Source organism: Taurulus bubalis (genome assembly GCF_910589615.1).
Source record: "Taurulus bubalis genome assembly, chromosome: 2".
NCBI classification, from domain to species: domain Eukaryota; kingdom Metazoa; phylum Chordata; class Actinopteri; order Perciformes; family Cottidae; genus Taurulus; species Taurulus bubalis.
This window is the reverse complement of record NC_136590.1, coordinates 39,016,939-39,037,313: the sequence shown is the minus strand read 5'-3', so window position 1 is coordinate 39,037,313 and position 20,375 is coordinate 39,016,939. Positions and strand designations below refer to the sequence as shown.

The 20,375-nt window shown below is 39.8% G+C and overlaps 1 protein-coding gene across 1 annotated transcript in view; it reads left to right on the top strand.

The window, feature by feature from the left end:
- Positions 1-635: 635 nt before the first annotated feature.
- The window catches only part of gabrb4 (gamma-aminobutyric acid type A receptor subunit beta4), a gene marked incomplete at both ends in the record, with an annotated part of 47,034 nt that continues 27,294 nt past the window's right edge, over positions 636-20,375 (top strand). The window contains 2 exons of the mRNA XM_079214498.1: positions 636-718; positions 2,719-2,813. Of these exons, the coding sequence (XP_079070624.1) occupies positions 636-718; positions 2,719-2,813 (178 nt within the window). The remainder of the gene's footprint in view (positions 719-2,718; positions 2,814-20,375) is intronic.

Sequence of the window (20,375 nt, the reverse complement as noted above, 5' to 3'; positions counted from 1 at the left end):
TACATCATCAGCAGCAGCGGCAACGGGGGGGTGGGGGGGGGGAGAAAAAAAAAAAAAGGGAATGAAGATTTCATTTTTCTTTTTTTTAAACCCACCGCTCCCCTTGAGCCGACCAGCCTTTCCAGCTCAAACAAATATCTTTTAACAACATCACGTTGTGGAATAGTCTGGCGCCGGAGCATCGCTGGAACCATGCCTCTTCTGCAGATTTGGACTGGGAAATTTCATCCACCGATTTGATCATCAAGAGGCTGCTGCTCAGTCATTCATGCCAGTGTTTGTTTTTTTAAGGGGAAGAGTACTTGTCATCACTTTCAAAAGTATTGTGTATGCTGTTTTTTGAGCAAGATGTCTGATCTTCTGGTGTTGGTCGAGGGGCTCTGTGACCTGCACGGATTTCCATAGCCGGGGAAAACAGCGGGGGCCAATTACGAGATTTAAAAAAGAAAGAAAGAAAAGCAACAACCCAAGAAGCATATTACAATGAACACATCGCATGCGTAGATGTAGGTTAGTTTCTTCGGCATTTTTAAAAGGCAATTTTTTTTTTTAATTGCCCTTTTTTACTTTGTGAATTTCCTGGAGGACCACTGGACTGGTTGGATTATAGAAACTATATCTAAGGATTTGTGGAGATGTTGGGTCGTCAAGAAGATAAATTATGTGGAATTTGCTCTGCTCTGGCGGCTTTGTCCTTCTTCTTCTGCTTTGTTCAAAGGTAAGAAAACGTCGCTTGGAATAAAATAATAAAAAAATAAAAATCCCCATTCACACTAACAGACGTGATTGCCGGTCAATAACAGGCTGAGATGTGGCAAATCGCATAAACGGCCTACTTATTAGGGGCATTACTGCCGATATATGCTCTATTAGACGGTGCTGTGGCGCGCGCGAGCGTAAAAACATGCGCGTGCACGCGGTATCAAGCCTATTGTGAAACGTAACCCACTCCCGATATCAAAATGGGGAGATATACATGTGTGTGCTGCAAAGGGCGACTCTCAGTATGATGATGCCTCTAAAGTGACAGCCCTCATAGGCTACACTATATATGCTGGCCAATGATTAGTTGATGGGATCAATCAGCTGACAATCGATTGATTACTCCAGGGTAAAAGCAGCCAGATGTATGTCTCCAGTGCTGTGGCAACACTGTCCGAAAGCATACTTGTTGTATGCATCTCTAACAACGTGAATCCTATAATCAACGTGGTTGCATTGTATCGACCCTAACCAAATGAATGACCACCCCAAAAAAATACTCCCTCATCTGTTGTTTTGAAGACTGGAGTCAGGGTGTCCGATTTAACGTTTCAATACATACGGGCTTGTCTCGTTTAGCCTACAGTATGAATTACTGCACAGGCCTTTAAAGAACATCATCACAGTCCCCAATATCCAGATCAACCCCTTTATTGTTGTGTTGTTAAAGGCACTGATACATATCCCTCGTGGCCCACTCCTTTTCCAGGGCTGCAGGTCACTTGTGAGATTCAGGTGCTCAGAGAGAACTGGGTCGCACTTTTTCTTCTTTTTTTTGCGTGCACATTCTGATCCTATTGCAATAACCGGGCATTTAAAAAGAAAGGGGCGTGATCTTGCATGTGTTTCAGGTGTCATTGATAGTCTTCTCAGAATGATGCTCTCAGGTGTCAAACGCACAAGTCCTGTAACCGGCCAGCTTGATGAACAGCTGCACTACCTATGAGCTAATTGAACAGAGCTTCCCTGACTGAGCCGAGGGCTGGTGCTCCTATCAGGGGAGCAATGTTAACCCACACTCCCTCCTCCACACACACACGCTCATTCCACACCCTCCCCGTAACAAGGAACCTCAGCTGGAGAGCCGATCTCGGTCAGGTGATGCAGGTCATGGCACCAATGTTATAAGTGTCAGTCAGACTAGTGCGTTCCTCCTGGGGATCGTCTGTCTCCAGTCCAGGCTCAGACCCACGGAGCCTGTGCCTCTGACAGCACGGAGGGAGGCTGTGTTTAAATACACGGCTCACCAATAAGACTTGCATGGCCACCTACTTGTTACTTGAGCGGAAAAAAGGCGACAACTTTAACATTGTTACTTTTAATGCCACTTTTTTGAAGGGCCCACATCAATACAATGCTTGACAGGTGTATTACATCGCAGCCCTTAAACGGATTAGATGAATACACTGGAGGTGGGGCTGCAAGGGGGGACATTTTTTAACATTCCCCATGACAACACTACCGTCAGCATGCTTACATTTATTTGTCTGATAATTAACTCTAACAAGCCCCCCCACAAAAAAAGACATTTCCTAGCTAAAAATATTTGCATGGTGAATGTGTATTCTTCTGTGAATGTGGTTAAAGCCCAGAGTGAAAGATTACAACTGAAGTCGACTAAAATTGAGGTTGAAATAGATGAAATATGACAAAAAATAATGCTCACTTTTGAGGAAAAAGGGATTTGTGGATGATTGTTTGTGGTAGATGTTGTTTAATGCATCCTATGTCCTCATTCCCTTTTGTCAAATCCTCACCACGTTGGCGTAAGGGCTTCTTCCTCTTCCAATGTGGCGTTCATGGCATTAATGTTGAGAACAGAGAGCGGGTGCAGTCATCATTTATCGTACAGTTGGTGTGCTGGAGAGAAACAACAATATCTATGACAAAAGTATCAGTTTTCAGTTTTCTCTCACTACTTAAAATGGCTCTTACACTTGTGGTTTTTTCCCTCAGCTCTTCCAATGGAAGCACCGGAATGTCTGTGGCCAAGGCCACCGTGGACAAGTTGCTGAAGGGATATGACATCCGTTTAAGGCCCGATTTTGGAGGTAGGTGTTGCGGCTCCGTCCTTTTTGGGGTCTCTGCTATCGAGGGTGTGTGCACGTCAGGTTGTGTACACAATGCTGCTCACGAGTCATCCCTCGGAAATCTGTCGAAGAGTGGGCCTGTGGCAAAATATAGGAGACGGCTTTGATGTGACTTCTACCGCGTCATTACTATGCATCTATTCGCATATCGAAGATGGCTGCTCCTGGAGCACACATGGAGAAGAGCAGTCAAACACTGTATTTTTTTGTTACGACCAGGGATGGTGAACATATTGATTTTTGATACTTTTGTGATTTTGTGATTTTCAGTATTTGTTGTCGTCTTTGTAACACATGGCGGTGTTTCTCAGCATTTGATCTGCAAATCAGGGAAAGCACTTTTGCCCCATTAACTTTTATTAGAAATTGTGCATCTTTTTACATCCACACTTTAGAATAATGGATAATGAATTATTTTTGAGAATTTGAAGGCGTGGGGGAACGACTCATTAGTGTATGTCATTCGGGCTGATTGTTTTTGCTGAAATGATTGAGCCACAATAGATGTTAAGCAATATAAAAAAAAGTTTGTCTTTTTACAGCATACTAGCCTAATGGCTAATGATGTATGACCACAATGGGCTACTTAAATCTTAAATTAAAGGTTTCCAGAAAATGTATTTTCGCAAATTTAGTTTGGCACTTCTACCGACGTAGGATTAATATAAAGATGACGCTTCCTGTTTCATGGTTCTGATATTGGCAGCTGGGCCCTGGTCTGTGCAAGGCAACTCACTGAAGACGTCATAACTCAACGCTGACTGACAGCCACACTGATGGCTCTAATTGAATACAGTATATGATTGTATCTAATCATTTCAGCACCAGCTTTTTTGGCTTCTGCTGTACACGTGATCCAAAACGTTGTGTGCAGAAAAGCTTATTGCTACTTTAAAAACAAAAAAAAGGGCTTTTTACTTCCAGGGCACGTTAACGGAGTGTGATGTTAATTTAATGAGAGTCTGTCGACGCTTGAATTTGCTCTAGCTCTCGTGTTTCATAGACAAAAACATCTATCCTATATGGAAAAATGTCAACAATCTGAAAAAAACCTGCTTTCAAAATTGATGATAGACCCTTGTTTAGTTACAATTACTTAAAATCGTATTCATAAATAACAGACGTGACATTTAACTTATTAAACTTTTTTTTTAATGAATGGTAGCTAGAGACAATGTTACATCACTCACCTGCAAAATATCTGAATATGCTACGCTATGCATTAAGCATTTTTTTTGCTATGTGTAAAAAAGCAATACTGCATTAAACAAATCATATAATGATCACATGATGCACAATGATGTTCATTGCCTCAAGAACTTAACATATTTAATTCACTCTGGCAGGTTGGCTTTTTCTGTGAAGCTAAAAAAACATTTTAACAAACATTTTCAAATTTAAAAGTACATCGATTAAAAATGTCTTGACGGAATTTGGCCTCTTATTATTATTATTATATTTAACAGATTGAATCTAATTTACATCGATTAAATATATACTATTCCCCAGTATCTTTAAATAGGCTTGTGGCAGCAGCTTGTCAGTCATGCGACCACATCACACTTGATGAGAATGAGAGCAAGCAGTGAAAAGCATATAGCAGGTGCACCGCCTCATATAACCTTCCTCTGGTTGGATGCTCTGCCAAAAAGCAGATGCTCTGATGAAGACGTATGTGCCAAAATGCGTTATCCTGATGTTAACCATTGTAAAAAATATGTTATCATTGAGGTTATGTCTTCGTTCTGTGTTTTGGAGTGCTGCCATTTCAAAGTTGTCACATAGATTCGGTGGAAGGAAATGAGAGCAAAGACATGTCTCATTTACAACTGTGTCAAACAGTTGAATCAACAGTTATGAACATTTCAAATTCAAGACATTTTCAATTTGCAGCCAATTTCAGTTGGGGAGCTATCATGCAGTTGCTTCTATAACATATTCACACCTTACTCAGCCACACTAAAGGCATTTCAAGGAGCGCCTTCATGACGGTTGGCGGCAATTATAACTAATCTAAATGACTTTAAAGACATTCTTGTCTTCCTCAGCAACAGTGGTGTCACTCACAGTTCTACAAGTCAAAGCAGACAAAATTATGAAATGTGACCAAGAAGTGTTAAAAGTCTGAATCGCAATTTTGGTGATAAATCTGACTAAAAACAGTTAAAAAAAAATAAAAAAATAACCTTTTGTTTATAAAACCTACACATAAGTCAAAATGCACATCTTATCCACAATGAATTATGAAACTATGCATTTATTATGATCAGAAGATTGGATAAAAGAGGTATATGTACAGTATATGTCTGTGTACACATCTGAAAATATTTCTCAATATTGTATTATTTCACCTATGTGCAATTCTTTGGTTACTTACATTTTATATCAAACAGACAACTAATGGATTAACGACAACAACACCACTTTGTATCGCTGACAATAACTGAGTTCAGAAAAATGCAAGAAAGAGAAAATGGAAGTGTTCAGGTTGTTTGTATTATACTTCTTTATCAGCAGGTTTTACACATTTTTAGAGACAGCTTGACTTAAAAGTGATTTCCACAAACATTTCTACTTCGATGTTGGTTTCTGAAGTATTTGTTGGCTGCTGCACACTATGGTCTCGCAGCCTGTGAATGCGTTGGAGTGGGTAGAGCAAGTTTTAGAGAGTAAGTATCCCAAGCAGAGAGTAACTGTGCTTTGCCCTCAGGCCAGGGGAGCTGTAGTCCATCATGTCTTGATATTTCCAACATCAGTCAGCTACTTCTATCGTGACACACACTGCTGACGACCTTCAGCTCTCCAGATTCAACAGGGAGGGTCTTAATTTGGCACAACGCTGGACAAACACTGGACTGTGGCTCCTAACAGCCTGGCCAACACCCATATTTGAAATAACAAAATATCGCTGGTAAAATATGGTCAGAAAGAGCTTGGCCATAATTCAGGATCAGATAATTGTATTTTTCTTTTGTAATTATAGTTATTCATTTTATTTAATTTGCAGAAAAAAAACTTGTCCTTGTGACTTTCCCCTGACTGATGCATCTGTTGCAAATGGTGTCTGTATCGTATTGGTATCTACTTGTTTGGATTATAGCCCTTGGATGTAACTTCTTAACATGAAGCTGAATCATAGACCAGAATCCCCATGTAACCTGGATGTTTAATTACTTACATTTATATTCAGCAGAGCATTGCATACCCAAAAGAAAGAAAGTATAATTTTTTGAGGATTGAACAATCTTTTAAATTTTTTTGGTACACGTTTAAGAGCGTAACATCAAATTGATTCATACTAGCATATTATTATTACTGCTTAATCCAATATTGGAATTGAAATATGTGCTTTGTAAGGAGGACTGTCACATGTGTTTGTATCACACTCTGCCTTTGTCTTTGTAATGTGATTATAAGTTACTCTAAGTTGGCATTGGGTACTAGTAAGGAAATCAGGCATGTCATAACAGTGATTATAATACATTATAAAAAGATTATAAAGTATTCCAGTAATGGGAATTTTAAAACACTATTATCCTTGAAAATTAAATTACAGTGAGTGACCAGCAAGTATTATGATACTTGACCATATAAGTCATTATAAAATGCTTTATGGGGTCAGAGTAAGAGTAAGTGTTTTTATAATGTATTATAGATATTATGGAAAGTGACACCATAAATGCTTGCTATCTCAGTGCTGTTTATCTCATATTTAATATTCAACCCTAATGAAATAAGGATGAGCACTTATTCTACTGTAGTTATACTTTCTCACACCCAAATGTCTCTTGTACGCTAGCTTTACCTAGCAAATGCGTGTAAAATCGAAGAAAACTCTATTCTTCTATGTGTGCGATATCCCACATGAGGAACTGGTCTTAGAACCACCGTGATCTAAAGCCTTGGTTGGCCAGTTTCAAAGTTCACAGCCATTTCAATAACTAAGGCCAGTTTGACATCTATATTGTGGCAGAGTTGTACCACAGGCTGCTCTGAAGGGTTAGCGGTACAGAACCGTCTGTTGGAAACGTTCCCTTACTTTTAAGAAAGCGATTTTCGATCTTCGATCAAGGACCGTAATGATTGCAAAACATGTTAGATTTAAATCTTCGAGGTTGCTACATTTGAGACTGATCTGAGGTATCATCAGTCATCATGATTGGCTCAGAGAGATCTGACTGACATGGCAAAAAAAAGAAATCAAGCCTAGCACTATATCCAAAGATACTGTGATGTTCTTAAGAAGGAACTGGGCACCCTCGAGGGTTTCAAAGGGAGGGAGCACATCGATCGAGAGCCCACCCTATACTGTTCCAAGTCCAGCATGTGCTTTATGCCATGAAAAGGGAAAAGTATAGAAAGAGTTGGAGCATTTGTACAGACTGGGGTTTATTGGGCCATTGCAAGTTCCCAAGTGGATGGCACCCATTGTATCAGTCCTAAAATAAAACATGAACATAAGCCCAATATTAAAAGCACAAGGATTTGGGTAGAAGAGGCCAAACATTTGCCACGGAGAGCCAACGGTCTGTTTATTTTCCGACCAACCAAAGAATGCCTGTCCTGATTAATATCCATCACAAATATTGAGAAAGAACCCACCGATAAAATCACCTGCAAAAGTAATCAGACTGTTGGCACATGGTACATGGTTACCCTCCCTTGGTTTTGTGTTAATGGCATCCAGCCCCACCATTTTCCAGCAGCAGTTTAAACACTGTATAGATGACCTGATCCTCTCATACATGTCCTATATTGGCTCAAAACAGATGCAACCTTTGGGAGGACCAAAACGGTTGTACCTCCCTGTGAAGGAGATACATGAGGATCATTTGGGTTCCTCTGCCAATGGTCTGTCGGGTGGCCCGATATTGACAAGGAGGTAGAGAACAAAGGCAATCAACGAATGGTTCAACCATCTCCTTACACGCCTTAGATTTCTGATCAAATATCTGGATTGGAATTGTGGAGGCTCATTGAAAGTAAATTCATGGCCTCACCACAACAAAGGGTTTGCAGTCCGGGCCCCACATGGTTTAGCAGAGCAATCAGTTCAGACAGTAAAGGAGGGCTTTGGGAGATTAAGAGGGACAAGGACAGGATTGTCTTGCACCGTCTCATGCCAAGGATAGCCACGAGCTAAAAGTTGCTTTGAGCTATCCAAACCCAGAGGGGCCCTGTCTCATTTATGTCAAGATGGCAGACAGGAGTGTCTTTGCACTGAAACCATCTTCATTTGTGACATATCTTACGATGATAGTGTCTGTTTTCCAAAACTTCTAGTGGCGGCACCAGTCACAAGACGCTGTTTGCACCAGTGCACCTGGTACCATCAGTGTTGTTGCCAGGAGACCAGAGAATGGCAGACAGTTCAGACTTAAAGGGTAGAACCTTCTCACAATAACGAACAGGATCTTTTACACCATCGGCCCCTGATTGCCGTGAGCCTCCTGCACCTATAAGGTCTCCTGTGACACTGGGGTTGTTGCAAAGCTCTCACTTGTAAACATCCTCCTGTTAAGTTAAACATGTCTTGTTTTTAAGGTATTTGTGCTTTTATGGCTGCTAGTTAGTCCCGTGTGTACAGCTCAGCGACCGTTTTCTTTTTGCTCGATCTTTCAGCATGCTCAGGGACATTCTACAAGATTTACAGTTTGCTTTGCTTTTCTAGTTTACCCAGCTGAAAGGAGTGAACTAAAGCAGTGGTTTGTTAAATGCCCTGGCAAAGACCTACAGTGGACAGAACATGTTGGCTCTTTCAATGATTTAGTCACTATAATAAAGGCATTTAAATGATACCTTCCTCGATGTTCTCAGATGTTGAAAGTGCCTGGATTGCCTTCCTGTTTATCCCCAACTACAGCTGCCATAGGGATTCTAATGAGTATCGCCCAAATGCAACTAATGTGCTCTTTTACGTAAGATGTGAATTACTAAGAAATCAATTTTCTACTCTAGCACAAATGCATAAGCTATGTAAGGTTTTGCATTTAGTCAAGCTATTTATTATTAAGATCATTTTTTTTACGTAAGATGTGAATTACTAAGAAATCAATTTTCTACTCTAGCACAAATGCATAAGCTATGTAAGGTTTTGCATTTAGTCAAGCTATTTATTATTAGGATCATTTTTTATTTTTGTGGGAAGTTTTTGAATAATAGGATAAAAGGATAATATCCTTATAGTTTGATTTAGCATCTTTCATGGTATTTTTGGGAAGCAATTTAAAACTAGGGTTTTGATAAACTAAACTAGCAAGGGTCTGCTAGATTGAAAAAGTATCCAAACGAAAACCATGCCCAGTGTTGCCAACTCTCTTCCAATGAAAGTAGCAAGTCCAAAAGTCTATTAATCTAGAGAGAAAGTTGGCAAGTTGGCAACCAGTCCTTTCAAGCCACTCTCCCCAAAATTATCATAATGAACATAAACGTATCATAATAAATGTAAAATAAGACCAATAAGAGTCCAATGATTTAATTTGGGCTAAATGGTTGGATGGGCTTATAATAAGTCCTTAAACAGCCACAGATACCAGATTAAGTTTCTTGCTTTTGTCAGAGCATTTGATTTATTTATTTCGATTTCAGTTCAGCATTTAACACCATCATCCCCTCCAAACTGAACACTAAACTAGGTGAGCTTGGCATCGACACCTCCCTCTGCAGCTGGATACTGGATTTCCTAACCAACAGACCCTAGTATGTTAGGTTAGGCAATCGCACCTCCTCGACCCTCACCCTGAACACTGGCGTTCCACAGGTGCGCCAGGTGCGTCAGGTGTGCTGAGTCCTCTCCTCTACTCCCTGTTCACCTATGACTGCACGCCTGTACATGGTTCCAATACCATCATCAAGTTTGCAGACGACACAATGGTGGTGGGCCTCATCAACAACAACAATAAGTCGGCCTACAGGGAGGAGGTCCGGCACCTGGCGGCGTGGTGCGCCAACAACAACCTGACCCTCAACATCAAAAAGACCAAAGAGCTCATCATGGACTTCAGGAAGACAAAGCGATGCACACACTCCCCCATCCATATGTGTGTGTGTATATGTGTGTGTATGTATATATATATATATATATATATATATATATATATATATATATATATATATATATATATATATATATATATATACATACATGTATATACATGTGTGTATGTATGTATATATATATATATATATATATATATGTGTGTATATATATGTATATACGTATATGTGTATGTATATATATGGATATATTGTATATATATATATATATATATATATATATATATATATATATATATATATATATATTTATACTGTCTTCATTATATTATCCAAGACATTGCGCTGCACCTTAACTGCTTCTCTTTTGCACTCTGGACAGATGCAAACTCCATTTCGTTGTCATAGTACTTGTACTATGTGCAATGACAATAAAGTTTAATCTGAATCTGAATCTGAATTTATTGCTGTCCAAACCTCGCCTTTTTTTTCAAGTTATTCATTATCTACATGTATATGCATTTAAATTGGGCTTTTTGTTGCTCATTAAGAAATGTGCAGAGATGTATTATCCTACAGTTCTGTCTCACATCCGCTTGGCCATTTGCCAAAATGAAGGCCTACTGTATCATATAGCAATGTATGCTGACAAATATGCGATTAATCATGATAATCACATAAATACACAAATTCATTGCAACATCGACAATAATTGCCTATCTATAAAAAAAATCTCACTTTTTAAACACACACAAACACGTAGGCATTCAAGAGTGCTTGAGACCGTGCATGTCTCTACATCTATAGACTACAACAGAACTACGGCCCCTCCTGGACAACACTGCCCACCTTGAAATAGTCAAACCCTCTGAAACTCGAGGCACGGCTTCTCTGGTATGGTTGGATGGTATGCTCTATGATGAAGTGGTTTTCATAAACGTCCAATAAAATGCAACTGAATAAATTTATTAAGTAGAGTAATGAAATACATGACCCAGCTAAATCAGTTTCATAAGAGGCCCATTTAATTATTAACCAGTCTTTCATTGCGTTTACAAATATGGTGTTGTCTTGAAGTAGACAATTATTCCAATTTTTTTTTTAATATATCAGCAACAACAGCAACAAAATGTATGTTTTGACTGTTTCTTTTCGATAGTGATGAAGACAGTTATGCTGCTTCTCTGTATGCTGAGCATTGTAATCGTGGTTAACAATATTGTTACCTGTAACATGACGTTTCAAGTTGTTCTCCAGACAAAAGTTGTACATATATTCTATCTAAATGTACGCAGCGATCGTCTTCTCTGCTCATTACTGCATGAAAAGGCTCCTGAAATGCTTGTTGTTCCACCGAGTAGTATCAGCTTTCAGTCCAGCTTTCCAGAATTGAGAAATACAGCCTATGGCCATGAAGCAAATGCCAATCACCAGATAGTTTGTTTGTGCCATTTAAGTAGGTTACTTGGTGTGTGGTCATGTGTGTGTCTTCATCTGTGTCCGCATGTTATCTAGTAAGAGGTTATTACTTTGTGCGTGCACTTTTGCACTCAGGGGTCATGGACAGTGCCGAGTGGGGTTTGACGGGCTGATCTGATGTCGCTTCTGTCGTTATTATTGATTTGCACAAGGAACTGGAATCATGTTGAGTAATGGGTCACCAGTGGGCAGACTTTTTCAGATTCTATTGATCTCAATATTTAAAAAAATAACAAATGTGACATCCAGTCAGTTGGAGGAGGTAACAGGAGCCAGCTCAACCCTCACCTCTGTCACACAATCGTCCTTCTGGAGGACATATTTTAAATCAAGCTGTCATCATCACAGGGATGGGTTTTATGATCTCAGCTTCCACCATTAACAAAGCATGAAGGGTGACATATCACCAGTGCCATGAACATGCCATTCTTCCTGCTGCGCTAAGTGCACAACATTGCTGGACTACAAAGAACTGACTTTGTTCAAATCTATATTTACACTGGGCACTACAGCATTTTATGTATAGTTAAATTCTGCTGGGGTAGGATCAAGTTTAAGACAATTAGACTGGATATATACGGTAACAGGCATGGCAAAATTTGTGTTCAAAAACAAGTGCTGATCACAAAGAGAATTCAGTGAACTTGAAAGCCCCCTCTCCACTAAATATAGTTGACAAATGTCCACGGGGGGATCTGAAGCAAGCACTTTTGAGATGGTGACTTTGGGATGAGCTCGTAGTCATAGAGAGAATGCATTTTGAAATGACCAACCCGATGTATGCTGAGCGGTACAATACCAGAGTGGACTTAAGTCATTGAATAGTACATTGATGTACGCAGAACCAAATATATACAATTAAAAACATCAATATTCTTTCTGTCAAGAGTACACCATCTGAATTTTGTATTTCAATTAAATTATCATTATTAATTCATCCTTATCATTAAGTGGGAGGTGCTACGCTGAAAACATTTCTCCTCTACCTGATCAATGTGTGGCACGTACCCCGGTCTTTGATGTGATTACAGAAAAATGCAGGTCGCACAACATGCAAAATTATACAGGGGGGAAAAATCTCTTTATTAACTGATTAAAATACACATTTATCTTCTCCTCTTCTTTGTATAGAAAAGACAAACAAAAAGTGAGCTGGTTGGTTAGGTTTTTAATGACTAACTATGTAATCCGCTTGCTGGCAAGTCAGCGTCAACACATTAACTGCAACTAAAGAGACACATTGATTCAACTTGGACTATGATGCAATGTGTTGATGATTTAACTTCCATTGCTTCTATTTAAGGTAGATGATAGTGGACGGCAAAGGTTGGCAAAATCATCAAAAACAATTATGAATAATGTTGTATAGCAGTCATGATTGCCCTCAAAATCGTATTTGTACTGTATGTAATGTATTTCATGCTATTCAGCTTTTTTTTGACAATGGTTGTTGATTATGTCAGCATTTACATTGTCTTTCTCTCCTTACTATACTGAACATGGAAAATAATTTAGATTATCAGCACAAATACGGTTCTCTGTTGCTTTCCTAAGTTACTCTCCCTCCTTACTTTGTCCTTGTCTGGCGTAATAAACAGTGATACTGGCTTAGTGTGTATTAAATGGTATTCTGTCAGTTGTGCAGCAGAGAGAAAATGAATTTCGCCGAGCATACTGTTGATGTGCATAAACAGGATGACAAAGAAACTGGAGAGCCTGTAAATGTCTAACAGAAGGTGCCGTACTGGGGTGATTTATGGAGTGTTGTCATTTGTTGTAGATAGCCCTGCAGATTTTAGAAATCCTTGTGACTGCTCAAAAGTGGAAATCGGTTTTGCGATTATTTTGGATTACTTCAAATAAAAGGCTTGCAGAGGTGCATGTGGAGATGCAAAATGTTCCTGCGCAGTATGTGTTACTGAAGGTTTACTTGGGTATCTTTTAGGTAAAACTGACTTAATTGTCACACATGAAGCCTTGTGTGAGCGTTCAATATCAACATACTCACAAAGTCCGAAGCACTGTGAATGTAATGCTAGTAGAATGCACTGTAGATCAAGACATGAGATATCGGCATCACCCTAAATGGAAAAAAACATTTGAACCTATGACATCATAAAATACAGCCTTAAAAATACCGCGGAGTTGCAATAACACAATAACAAAATGGAGTTTTCTAAATGTTTCTGAGCTATTGAATTACATTGTAGGTACAGTAATGTTACCCTGTATGTAGCCAATAAAAGAAATACAAGTTCAATGTTGTTATTGTCAAAATACATTTCATTTTTGCAGAAGTGATCAAATTAGAACATGTGATCACTTAACCACCAGGATAAACTGATTAGGTTCCTTTTGTTTGATCAACTGTGCAAAATATGAGATGTTGCATGATGTCATTGTCTTTGATTTTGAATTTGAGTGTTTTTAAAGCCGCGTTGCTTTAGTTTGGTTCTGCACAAACTGTACGTGTACACTGCATATTATTGTGTATGTGGACAGCATGTATTGGTAACCTCAGCTCATGTGCTCTCATACAGTATGTTCTAACCTCTAATGTACAGTACGTTGAAAGTCACATTCATAGCTGCAGCAGCAACAGTACATCTGTCTCTCAAGGCTCCATTATGACTGAACTGAGTATGTATCACAATGTACCCACGAAGAATTTGACATGAGCCATTAATGGTTCCAACTGAAGGAGCATTAGCGCATGTTTTGCAGTTTCACCATCTCAACCATGAAAAAACATCAAAAGGTGCCAGGCGTACAGGGATGTGAGAGCCTGACTTTTTGTACGGCAGCTTGCAGCCATACCTGTAAGCACCTGATCCCCGGCCATATAGGCGCCATTCATTTCACCACTCCGATGCAGCTCGGTGCCAGTTCATCCTGCAGCCGTGTCATCAAAGCGTGGTCACCTGTCCCCATCTGCCGTACGCAGCCTGGGTTTTACTGATCTCATTTCCCATTGACCCAAATGAGCCCCAGCTGCAGCTTGATCTTGTTTGTAATGGAAACGCAGTAAATGTAGCCATGAAACTGCAGATCAGTTGCAGTGAGACTGGTGAGTAGAATAGACACTTAATTGACCGAATATGAAAGAGAGACCCCGGACGTATGAGAAAAGCAAGAGCTGCAGCACTTTATGTGCAGCTTCTAATGTACTCTACTGTATGTAATGTAAGTGCAATTGATCTTAAAGGCTCTGTGTTGTGTCCTTTGAGATAACAGACTAAATGCTCTTCACATAGTGTATGTGTGCAGCCATTTACAAAACCCCTTCCCACACGGTATTTTTACCCGCTGTGAACATGACCGCTGATTGATGCGTGCAGGACATCAGCTGCAATCTGCATTTTGGCGGCCGCAGTCATTAAGTGATGTATGGCAGCAGTTCTTTCAAGACCAGTGGATGCTTTTGCAATACTGAGGACGATCTCTTAGTCTGTGTGCTGCCACATGTCCGATGGTGGGCCGCTTTGCATACAGGCGGAAAGCACCGGCCGGCCGTCGTAACTCAGTCTCAAAGGAATGCCTATTCAGCGCAAAACAGCAGTGTGTTGTCAGAATCCCAGGATGGATGCTGGGGCATGAACAAGTGGTCTATCCTGATGAAGAAAGAACGCCCCATGATTTATTTCACAGGAAACACAGGAAAAATGCTCAAGCTGGGCACTTTTCCCTTCACTTAGATTTTCTATTTGAATTAAATGAGGTGTGTATGTAGGCAGACAGAGGGGAGCAAGGGGGGAGGAGATATAGCATGCAGGAGAAAGGACATACTTCATCTTCCCATTCAAAGTGTTGTTTTCAGCAACTTTGAAATGAAGGAGAAAAATGCTGATAGAATTGCACCGGGATGTATCGCAGTGGACTGCAAAGTACAAAAACCTTAGGTCAGACTTTGGGGAGGCATCCTGCATGCTGGGCTTTTTTACTCCCCCCCCCCCCTTCCCACTCTCCTCTTAAGGTCCCCAAGGACACACTTTTTGAACCAACAGTGATTGATGGGAGGTGTGTCCTTGACAGGCCCGGGACAGGCTGGCCAAGGGCAAGATGCTACTATCCAATTGTTTCACATAGATAAACAGGGAAAGAAATGGCATTTACAGCATCTGGAGATAGATGCTGTCACCCTCACTACCAGGATGCACGCTTAAAAGCTCACCTCATTATTGTACTCCAACAGCCGGCCGTATGAAACGGGTTTCCACATAAATATGAGTTGTGCATCATGCAGAGCTGGAGGGGGAAAAACAAGATGAGAGGGTGTAGATGTTGAAGTCAACAATATAAGCGAAACATAAAAAAACATAAAAGCTAGATATTACGCTTCACAAATATGCTTAAGGTCAGAGATCTTGATAATAAGAGGCCTTTGTAGTTGCATCCTCTCTGATGTTTGGCTACTGTGTTCACTACTATACTAGCATCTATCTACACAACCATATATTCTTTGACTTTGTACCACTCTCTCATGGGTATGCGATTGCTCAGCATATACTAGACCATTTTGCATATTAAGAACAGTTTGTGGTTCATCTGTGAGTTTAATCCAGTTGCAGTGTCATGTCTAAAATAGACAGAAACATTTTGTTTTCTGATTGGTTTGTTCCCAGTCTCCGACGTATTCATTTCAACTCGAGATGAAATACAAACAAAAGCATTTTTAACCCTTTGTCCCTGGTCATATTGTGGACCTGTTTAACAATATATGCAAAACATTAAACATTAAAAAAATATTTATTTCGTAAAACAAAATATCATGTGTGCCTAAGTAAGCTGATACCAACTACTTTCAACCAATAATATCACAACATCTATTCGTCAATTAAGCTGCAACTTCAAGCGACAAGGGAGGTGTGTGTGTGTGGAGCCACAGGCGCTACATTCTCAGCCCGCCCACTTTGTATCTGTCCATTTAAATGCAAAGGATTTGATTTATATGCCTCTGCGAGCCGTACAGCGCTCAAATATTCTGTTTCTCTCTGTGATACTTACAGTACAGAATCACTGGCGCTTTAAGGGCCTAGAACATTCAGGACGCCCCAAACAAGCGGTAGTTCTAGTCAACACATTGGTCACCATTCAGATTCCAACTGCAGGTAACCATAGCAACAGAACGTTCTGCTTTGTGCTGCGTAGACCTTGGTATAATCATGATAATGCACTCTGAGGTGCTCTGATATAGAAAATAACCTCAACACCATTTTGTGTTTTGTCACTTACATGCAACTGTTATGCATCGTCAATTTTGAGCAGTGGTGAACCTCAGTGTCAATGCAGGAAGAAGTGATATGCAGGTCCAGGCGGTTCCACAGTCGCTGCCAAAATTCATCCACGCTGTAGTACTTAAGGTAATGTATTGAGACACTGAGGTGCTGGCATATAGATTTTGTATAGATCCTTCTTGAGGCTCACATAGCATCAGGCCCTTGAAAACACGCCTGTGTTTAGAGAAGAATTCAGTTAAACTAAAAATGGTTCCATTTGCTATACATGCCATCGAAAAGACAAACTCATGGTTTTTATTTTTTAGTCAGTAGTAATTTATAACAAAATGATATGCTTATTCTACATAAACAACCAAAACTATAAATATACTAGAACAAAAATATTAAATTAATGAACTTCTTTTGCATTTTTGTCATACAGATATGCAATGCTGATTGCTGAGTAATGTGCATGTTGATATTGTCCAATGTAAAGTCTGTATTTGATCATGAGATGATACGATATGCGTTAGCTTATAGCTTTCTGTTTGACCTCTCTACTTTAGCCTCAGGAACTCATCCGACTGTGAAAACACATTGTGGTAAAATATGTATACGCCAAATGGTGTCTGTGTGTGCGTGCCTATGTGTGCGCTCCCTACCCAGTGTGCACTGGGGCCCGTCGTAACTACCTCACGCCACTGAAACAGCAATTTTTTTGCGGGATATGATCCCTGCAACCACAGCTGCGTTCCAATCACGCGCATTCACTTAGAATAAAGCCGTAGCTCCAAATATTGAGCGTCGTTATCATGAGAAGTACATAACTCCAGCTGCTGGCTGTTTTTTGGCACTGTTTTTAAAGTGCATGCTTTCAACAGATGATCCATTATTCAAGACTGGTTTGGTCTGGTGGGCGATTTGACGTCGCGGGTGCACTGTGGCTGATCTTGTTGAATTTAATTAAGTTTCAGTCAACGACCGCGACGCAAACACTTGCTAATACTTAAATGTGTGTTCTTGTGACAGGACCTTTTTCTGCTGATTTGGTTCATAATCACAAGGCCCAATTGATGGTCTCTACATATCTATATAAAGTTTGGACATTCTGTCCTTTTCACAGTGTAGCTGCTGTGCACGTCATACATGTACAGCGTAGTCCACTGTCTTCTGCACTGCTGTCATTTACTACCTGCAAAGTGCTCATTTAGTTTATAATTTATGCTGTCTGGTCTCCATTAAAAGCATCTGGATAGATCCGTCCATTTAGCCTCTGAGGTCACATGCCTCTACAGTTGGAATATATACGTACGACTCAACGGCCGATGAGCTGAACGTCTTCCTCCCGTCACCTTGCACACCTTCTCTACTTCCCTCAGTCTTTGAGCACACAGCAGCACACAATATCACTTCTCCTTCTGATCCCACTTTTTCCCATTTGGTCTCTGTGAGTATCTTATCTCGGTGTCCTCACTTTACATTTATGTGGTTTGTTTTTGATATACAATTTTTTCCTTGTTTTTGAGTCTGTCATTTAGAGCCTGTTATCCAGCTCTGTTGACTTTTGTTTGTCACGTTGTTTTTTCTTTGTTTTGTTTGAGGTGAGAAGGTTTTTTTTGTATTTCTTTTTTTATCTCACCTGCACAATGTGACTTTCTCTGTTCCTTTGGTGTGCCATCATTTCATCTGCAGATAAATGAACTCTAAACTTTAGATGGCGGTGCGGGAGGAGCAAAGATTATTAGTCAGATTCATATGGGTAAAATATAAGTACTATTATGTGACACACGAGTTTCTCTGATTCAACATTTTCATAACTCTCTTACATCCCGCACTAGTCAAGTTAGTAATATTCATTTTGTAGCTGTTTGTCATTTATAGTTTTCATTGAGGCCATTTCTTGATGGCAGGACTACATATATATGATGGGAACACCCAGAATCCAGTTTAATACTGAACTTTTTATTGTCATGGCATTGAAGAGATGAGGGGTAATATATAGGGGATGACATGCAAAGGTCTCGGGTCAGACGTGAACCAAGGACTTTGCGATTCATCATCTCTGCTTTAACCCCTCAGCTGCCAGAGTGCTCCAGTATTTCACGTTTTATGGTCTGTGGTTGCCTTTTTAAACACGCTCTTTGGTCACTGTAGTTGTCATTGCAGCTTGGAGAAAAAAAAATCGGCAGTAATAAAAACGTGTTTTTCAAAATGGCAGCCGAAAACATTATCCCCTTTTCACTTGCACGCACACCAGAGTTGATGTAATGGCCACAAATTAATATATTAATAAATAATTAAATCACAAATCTAGTCTCTTGAGACACATTAGCCATGATCGTTGAGGAGGATCTACACATAATTACCACAGGTTAATGTAATTACACAGGCACCTTCGGCAGGACTTACCATTACACGGCCTGCCACTGAGGCAACTGGGATTTACTGCACATGTAGGGGTTACTCGGGAGATTAGCTTTGAAGGAGACAGAGGCCGTTTCTTCAGAGAAAAAAGCGCAAATGCCTAAAAAACGTTACCTTTCCCACTTGGTCATACTTCAAAATGTTCACTTCAAAATCATAAAGGGACATGGAAAACAAAGGCATTGATTAAAACTGCCAATGTGTGACCTGCTGAATAAATCAGGTCTATAAATAAATGAATTAGAAGTTGGACCATAAATGAATCATACACTTCTTTAGCCAATAAGTTTCCAATTGGCTTCAGGATAAATCCTGCTACGAGCACACTTTGTCCTCAAATGCCCACATTGGGCTTCGACATATTTCTTTCATTTATTCATAAAGAAACTAACCTTCCAGGGTCTTCTTTTTCATTTAAATTTGAGTTTAAAACAGAAGCATGACATCACACGATCTTGCACTGTACATACCGTGCTTTGTTTGTGCAGCACATGGCCGTCAAATCCAGCTCTGCACATCTTTTGACGGTGTGAAGCATAATTTTGAGGTATTCTAGTGTTATGTCAAATTGATTTCCCTTTGCTGTCTCCAGTAAAGACGTCTCACAAGAGAGTGAGCATGCATTTTTGACTTACTTCCCTGTTTAGATATTTTCACAAAATTGACAAATTATTTAACAGCTCACGCGATTTAATTACACAAAATATGTATTTTATACTTTTAAACACTATCGTATTTGCCTGACTAATGTACAATGTACTCAATGAAATGTAATTAAACTAAACCTTCTCTTGGAATTCACTCTTCATCCCTTTGGAGTACTTTAATAATGTTCCTCATGGGATTGTAATTTATGAGTTAGAAAGGCAGCCGGTAGTATGCGCAGTGTTTCATAATTCACTGACAAAATCTGTGTATGTAAGTAGGAAGCATTGTTCATATGCAGCAGAATCTTAGTGTGGAATCAAAGTAGGTTTCATATATCAGGTTGGAGGTTTGTGACAGGATAGGACGATAAGATGAGGCCACCTTTACTTATCCCCTGTCTCTCTGGCTTCCTGTGATGTACTGCCTCTGCTCTCCTGTTTTACCTCATCATTTTCTTTTTCCTTCTCCTCTGTCCTCTTTCACTCGTCGAGCCAGAGCCGCTTTAATGATTTCCCGTTATTCACCAGCTATCACTAATCTTACCTCGCCGGTTTCTCCATCCATACAGTAGTTGCCATAACAGTGTGCTGTATATTTAGAGCTGCTGTTCAACAGCGTTAGTGATAGAAATGTATTATCCTCAGATAATGGCTGCATTGCATGTAACCTTTATGTGATTTGGAAAGTCCCATCGAGATTGAGATTCCGTTTTTTAAGGGAGAGCCGTGTTAAAACCTGTTAAAAAATAATAATACAGAAT